Source organism: Chrysochloris asiatica, unplaced genomic scaffold (genome assembly GCF_000296735.1).
Source record: "Chrysochloris asiatica unplaced genomic scaffold, ChrAsi1.0 scaffold00016, whole genome shotgun sequence".
NCBI classification, from domain to species: domain Eukaryota; kingdom Metazoa; phylum Chordata; class Mammalia; order Afrosoricida; family Chrysochloridae; genus Chrysochloris; species Chrysochloris asiatica.
In genome coordinates this window covers 11,291,555-11,299,071 of record NW_006408534.1, presented here as the reverse complement: position 1 = coordinate 11,299,071, position 7,517 = coordinate 11,291,555, and the positions used below count along the sequence as shown (strand labels likewise).

Below are 7,517 nucleotides of genomic sequence, written 5' to 3'. Positions count from 1 at the left end.
CCTTGCCTGGTAGAGAGATGCAAATCAAAATTACAATGAGATGCCATCTCATCTCTGCAAAAATGACTCTGATCAGTAAAACAGAAAACAACAAAGGCTGGCAAAGTTGTGGAAAGTTTGAAACTCTTATATACAGCTGATGGGACTATAAAACATTATAGCCACTATAAAAAACAGTATGGCATTTTTTCCAAAAGCTAGAAATAGAAGTATCATATAATTCAGCACTCCCACTCCTAGATAGCTGCTCCTTGGAAACCCTGTAAGGGTCGCTACGGGTCAGAATTGACTTGACAGCACTTAACAACAACCCCTAGATATATATCCTAGAGAAATAAGAGCAGTGACATAAATAGACATATGCACACCCATGTTCATTGTAGACTTATTCATTATAGCAAAAAGGTGAAATTAACCTTAGTTCCATTAACGAATGAATAAACAAAATGTGATACATGCATACAATGGAATACTATGCTATGATAAAGAATAATGATGAGTGCAAACCATCTTCTGGAGAACATTACGCTGAATGAAGTCAGTCATTAAAGGACAATTATTATATACCATTTTAATAAAATGTTACGAATAGGTGTATATACTGAAAGCAACAGTTTTCATTGGCTACCAGGGATGGAAAAGGGAGAAAAGAAGAATCACCAGATAATAGTTAATTCTGGTGAAGGGAAAGGCAATATATAATATTAAGGAAGTCAGCACAATGTGATTAAGGTAAATGAAGACACTTAGAGATATATAAGAATAAAGGACTGCTGTAGTCACTAATGCAGGAATCCTGCTGTGGTGCTGTAGTTTAATATGCTGGACTGCAAGGTTAGTTTGAGCCACAAGATCGGCGATTCAAGCTTACCAGCCATGCCTCGGAAAAACTATACAGGGTCACTATGAGTCAGAACCAACTGGATGGCACTTAACAACACCATGGTAAATGCTGTTTACAGTTATAACATACAACTGTAAATGTATACAGTTCTGTAACAACATTAATAACAACCAAAAATTTGTGCATATTAATGGTGGTATACTATATAGGTATAGTTATTAGCATAGTGGTTATGAATCGGGCTGCTGACCACAAGGTCAGCAGTTCGAAACTACCAGCTGTTCCATAGGAGAAAGATGAGGCTTTCTGCTCCTATAAAGATTTGCAGCCTCAGATACCCTGTGCAGGGTCCCTATGAGTCGGAACCAACTCCATGGTCCTTAACAAAAAACCCCAACAAATAATTTGTTATATAGATGTGGGATGGTGCATGAGCGTACTTGTATGTGCATATATAGATATAGTTAAGGGCATTTGTCTGAGTACATATATATTTTTATATGCCACATATGCAGTCCTGGTGTGGTACTCTAGGATAAGTACTCAGCCTCAAGGTTGGTTTGAAACTCAAGGTTGGTGGTTCAAGTTTATCAGCTTCTACTTGGAAACCTTATACAGTGTCACTATGAGTTAGAACCTACTCAATGGCAGTTAACAACAGCAATGTATATATTTATTTATACCCACTTCTCATTCATTGACATGGTGAAGTTATGTGAAAATTGTCATTAGGCAAAAATGGAGGTTGTCCACATCAGATTACAAAATGGAGGCTGACTACATCATTTTATAATGGCCAAATTACATCATTGCAGGACTACCAAACTACTGAGTATCACAACCCAGTCAAGTTGACATGTAACCTTAACTCTCAGACTTTGACGTTTGTTACTGTCAGATATAAATTGTTACTGTGCACAACAAATAGTAATATAGTAGATATTTTACTGTTGTCCTAAATATGAATTGTCAGATAATCAGATAGTTGGCAACTAAGTAGTAGTTGTGTATAATAGAGCACATAGGGGTCACAGTTATGGAAGCAACAAACATCTCATGGATTTGAGTTACTGGGTTTGAAGACTCAGGATATATCTCAGGGTACATCTCACTCAACTGGCATAATATAGTCTGTAAGGTCAATGTTCTACATCCTACTTTTTTTTGTGAATAGGTTCTGGGGTCTTAAAAACTTCCAAGTGGTCATATCAGATATAATCTATTGGTCTCTTTTTGACTGGAGTAAAGGAGAGGGAAGAAAACCAAAGACTCAAGTAAACAATTAGACCATAGGACTAATGGCCCATACAAACCACCGATGCTTTATGAAGTTATGACTTGTAAGATCATGAAGTTATCAAGTAGAGTAAACTTGTGTGAAGAACAGAGAACATTGTATAACTTTGTGATATCATAGATTAAAATTAACCAAACTGTTGAAACCTGGATGACTAACTTACCTCCTGCTTAAATTTGCATTTTATCTAAAATTGAGTGCAGTGCATTGTGCTCTCTTGCAGATATAAGTTAGGATCTGCCAAAGCTAGAGGAAATACTCTGCCTTCATAAGAAAAAAACACCTGGTACCAAAAAAAGAGGTCAAAAATGAGCTCTTTTTTGTATTAACTGAGTGAGCACTATGGTCATATACTTAAAATATGAGTGTAGGATTAGTCTTCTTTAGAGTTCTTGTTATCAAAGACTACAGACAACCCCCCAAACAAACAAACAAACAAACAAACAAACAAACAAAAATCAAAACAGAGGGAATGGAAGCAAATATTGTTGAATGATAATGCACAGAGGAGATGGTAAACATTGCAATGAAATGATAGTGTAAAGCTGATGCTCTCCCATGTCACCTATCAGTCAGTTCACAACAAAAACTTAGAAAGAAAAGTATAGGATCATCGAAAAAGAGGGAGACCTTCAGTGAAATGGATTGATGTTCTGGTTACAACAGTGGACTCAAACATAGCAACGTTTGTAAGAATGGTGCAGGACTGGGCAACGTTGTCTTCTCTTCTGTTGTGTATGGAGTATCTCTGAGTAAGAACTGACTTGATGGCACCTTACGACAACAACATTACAAAGTAAAAAAAAAAAAAAAGACTACAAACCAATTTTTGGAATATACCTGCTCTTAAGGACCTCTGGTAGCATAGTAGTTACGAGTTGGGCTGCTAATTTCAATAGTAGCAGTTTGAAACTATCAGCTGTTCCACAGAAGAAAGATGAGGCTTTCTGCTCCTATAAAGATTTACCTCGGAAACCCGATGCAGGGTCACTATGAGTCGGAATTGACTCCACGGCACACCACCCACCACCACCATACCTACGTTTAAAAGTCAAGATAACGCTACTTTGAGAGGATTAGTTAATAGTGTTGATGTTTGTAGTTAGAAGGCATATTAAATTGTACATATTGTGTGTATGGTGCCACAGGATAGACACTAGACCTCAAGGTTGGTTTGAGCTTCAAGGTTGGTGGTTCAAACTCACCAGGTGCTCCTCAGAAACGCTATACAGGGTTGATATGAATTGGAACTGACTGGACAGCACTTAATAACAACAACATTGTGTGTTAAATGAATTATTTGTTACAGTGTAAGACTTGATTGCGATGGCCTACATTATGATTAAAGGCTTGTGTGTGTTCTGTAAACAATCTTTTATTTGCTTTATTAAATAGTATGAATACGTAGGCTTTTTTTTTTTTTTTTTTTTTGTTTATTGTGAATTCTGTGATACTTTACATGGGAGAACACTAGCTTTACATTCATATTCTCCCTTTTTATTGTACACCCTGGGTGATTCCCACAAATATTATTACATACCATTCCTACTGATTTTTTTTTTTTTTTTTTTTTTGATAGCTTCTTCTTTCTCTCTTTTTTAAGCTGTACATCATTGACTCCTGGACCCAACTGTGACAGATTTAAACTGCATATACCATATGCTGGAGAGACATTGAAATGTAAGTAAATGACCATTCTAATTTCCAGCTGTTAGGTGTTATCATCTTAGATATTATCACTAGGAGCCCTGGTGGCACTGTAGGATAAGCACTGGACTGCTAACCACAAGCTTGAAAGTTCAAACCCTTTAACTGCTTGGTGTGAAAAAGATGAGGCTTTCTATTTCCATATTTAAGGTTGTTATGAATAGGAGCTGACTTGATGAAAGTTGGTTTCTGTTTGGTGGGTTAGAATTCACTACTTTATTTATCATTCGATGTTAGTTCTATTCAAAGTAAACAGTTGGCTAGAATAAGTTGCAATCAAATAGTCATGCATGGAAATCCTAATTTTTAGGTATGTATAGTAGTTCTGCCACCACTCATCTGTCATATTTTAGGCTTGTGTGTTAATGTGATGCTGGAAGCCATGCCATTGGTATTTAAAATACAAGCAGGTATACCCAAGGTTGTCAGATTTCACTTGAACCTCCAGACTAAGACAGACTAAAAAAAAGGAGAGGCAGCCTATCCATATTTGTGACCATTACAAAGACAGGTGACCTAACAGAATGGGGAAATCTTTGGACATTATCATTGTTACACATGCAAATCAAGTTTTCCTATAGATAATTAAAAAATGGCTGCAACAGTGCATTGAAAGGGAACTGCCAAAATTCAAGTTGGATTCAGAGAAGGATATGGAATGAGCGACATCATTGCTGACATCAATCAGATTGATCTTGGCTGAAAGTAGAGAATACAAGAAAGATGTTTACCTGTGCTTTATTGACTATACATAGGCTTTCAGCTGTTCCTTCTTCAGGGACTGATGATCCCTCCTGATAACATGTCCAAAGTATGTGAGACAAAGTCTCTCCATTCTCACTTCTGGAGCATGCTTTTAGGAGCATTCTGACTGAAGGAGGGTGATTCAGCAGAATGTTTGGAATTAAAAGATAATGGAAGCTAGTGAGTGGAAGAGGGGGAAAGGCAGCAATGAAGATATGGACTGAGTTGGACCATGTTCCATAGACTCTTGTCAACCTGGAAATGAGCAAGATAAGAGGAAAGGCTGGTTGGTTTGAAGTGTGGTGAGACTTGGGGACCCCTAAGCCCATGGACAAAGACAGTTACAGAGGGCTAGAGCTGAGAGTGAAGCATCCAGCTGATATGAAGTGAGGGGAAACGCACAAGAATGCCCAAACTTGTAGATAGTACTCATTCAGCCTAACCTCAATAGCTTGATGGTCAGAACTTGACTAGAGGAAGATAAAAAGCAATTTTTGATGGACACAGGTGTAAATGGCTACAATTTGATGAACTTGACCTATACTTACAGATATAGCAGCTCAAAATACCAACTGAGAGGGAAGGAGTCTTCATATCAAGTATCAATTCTATCCTATCTGTATACAGGGTTGATAGGGATGGGCAACTTAGACATTGGCTACCTAAAATACAGGGACTATACAGGCATGAAGTGACTGGCTTATAAGTTTTCAAGAGGGAGTTTAATTTAAGAGTGTGCTGGGAAAGGTAGAATCCCCACTGAATAGTTTTCATCTTGTCTAGACAGGTCTGATGAAAGGAGATGGGGATAAGATTCTTATGATTTAATAGTGAGTAATTGTTATCATGAGTACTTATGATGGTCACAACTAGTCACAGTAAAGGTAGAAGTTTTGTAATAAAAATGGGGGCGTAGTGAATCTTACAGTTCAAGAACAGAGGTCCCTAGGACCATCAATGGAGAAGAGCACAAGTGGAATGTGGGACCTTATCCAGAGAAGCAGCAACACCAGAGATGGAGAGATAGAGCAGCAGAGGACTCTAGACTCATGGAAAGAGAAAGGTGGTGGCAGCCAGGAGGCAGGCTTGCAAAATGTGCCCTTTGGTTGTTTAAATTATTATATGTTCCTGAGTGTTTTTGTGTACATCCCACCCCCAAAAAAACCCCAAAGCATAGGGAATAGAAGCAAATAATGTTGAATGATGATGCACGAAGGGGATTGTAATCATTGCAATGAAATGAAATACAATAGGATAAGTGTAAAACCAATGTTCTCCCATATAAACTATCATTCAATTCACAATAAAAACTTAAATAAAAAGAAAAAAGATAATGGAAGTTTTCCATGAATCTGTACTTCTTCCAAGACAAATTTGTTCATTCTTCTGGCAGTCCAGGATATATTCAGTATTCTTAGCCAACACTGTAATTTGCATGTACCAATTCTTCTGTGGGCATCCTTTTTAATTGTCCAAGTTTTGCATGTATGAGGGAGAGTCAGAAATTATCCACACTCCTGTTAGATTAAGGAGCTCTGGTAGTGTAGAGGTTATGAAGTCAGTCTGCTAACCGCAAGGTTAGCAGTTTGAAGCTACCAGCTGTTACTTGGGAGAAAGATAAGGCTTTCTGCTTCTGTAAAGATTTGCAGCCTCAGAAACACTATACAGGGTCACTATGAGTCCGAACCTACTCCAAAGCACATAACCACAACCTGTTACATTAAAACGTCCGTGCATGTCCATGGGTGATGACAAAAATGAACTTGCCTGTGAAATGATTCTGTTGAATAGATGAGTGACAGTGGATTATGTGGCAAATCATTTACAGATCTGTCATGACACTGCCTGTGAAATAATCCATGGCAGACTTGGGTTTCAAAAAGTTTGTGTGAGATGGGTACCAAAACAACTAAGGAAAGAGCATAAACAGAAGCATTTGGACATCAACAAACAAAATTGGGACCAATACTCAAAGGAAGGTAAAAGTTTCTTAAAGAAAATCATTACTGGTAACTTGACATAGATTCATGTCACATACCAAGATAAAGTTCAAAAGTCAACCGTCAACAGGAAAATGGATGCTTACAGTTTTCTTGGATTCTCATGGGCCAGTATTGGAGGACTGTCAGAAAAAGGTTAAAAAATCAACAATCCTGGTTACAGAGAGATGCTCACTGAACACCTAAACTTCAATTAAACAAAGAGGACTGCTATCCAAAGGCATTGTGATCTTGTATGACAATGCACTTCCGCCCACACTGTTGGCACTTAGCAAAAACCTCCTTTTGAGGTGTTAAAGCATCCTCCCTGTAGTACTGATCTTGCTGCATGGACTTTCACTTGTTTGGTCCCCTGAAAGCAGTTCTTCAAGGACGAAGATTCACCTCTGATAAAGAAGTGAAGACAGTGGTGCATTCATGGCTCACAGCTCAGCCTAAATAATTTTTAAATTGAAAGATATGAAAGCTTGTTGACAGATGGACAAATTGTATTACGTTGAATAATGATTATTTGTTTTTTCTAAAAGTTGATTAAAATAAATTGTACAGACAGAGTGAGGATAATTTTTGAATCACACTTATATATAAGGTAATTGATAAGACAGTGGTTTGAGTGACATGCACCATTGTCCTCAAAGTGACATTTTTGCTTTTAGACACTTTTTTTTAAAGCTTTTATTATGAATTAAGTGATAGTTTGCATGGCAAAACATGAGTTTTGCACTCAACCAATTGTATCTTGTTTCATTGTAATGATTACAATCCCCTTTTTTGATCTACACAGAAACACACAGGACTATATAATCATTTAACCAAAGCATACATTTTGCAAAACAGCCCCTTGCCTGTCAGCACACAGCCTTTCTCTTTCCATGAGTCTAGAGTCCTCAGCTGGAGCTCTGGTAGCGTAGTGGTTACGAATCGG

At 37.6% G+C, this 7,517-nt stretch overlaps 1 protein-coding gene across 2 annotated transcripts in view; it reads left to right on the top strand.

The window, feature by feature from the left end:
* BRE (brain and reproductive organ-expressed (TNFRSF1A modulator)) overlaps nucleotides 1–7,517 on the top strand; it is a 746,464-nt gene that overhangs the window by 58,007 nt on the left and 680,940 nt on the right. For both annotated transcript variants that reach the window (XM_006835176.1, XM_006835177.1), the window contains exon 3: nucleotides 3,745–3,821. In XM_006835176.1, the coding sequence (XP_006835239.1) occupies nucleotides 3,745–3,821 (77 nt within the window). The remainder of the gene's footprint in view (nucleotides 1–3,744; nucleotides 3,822–7,517) is intronic.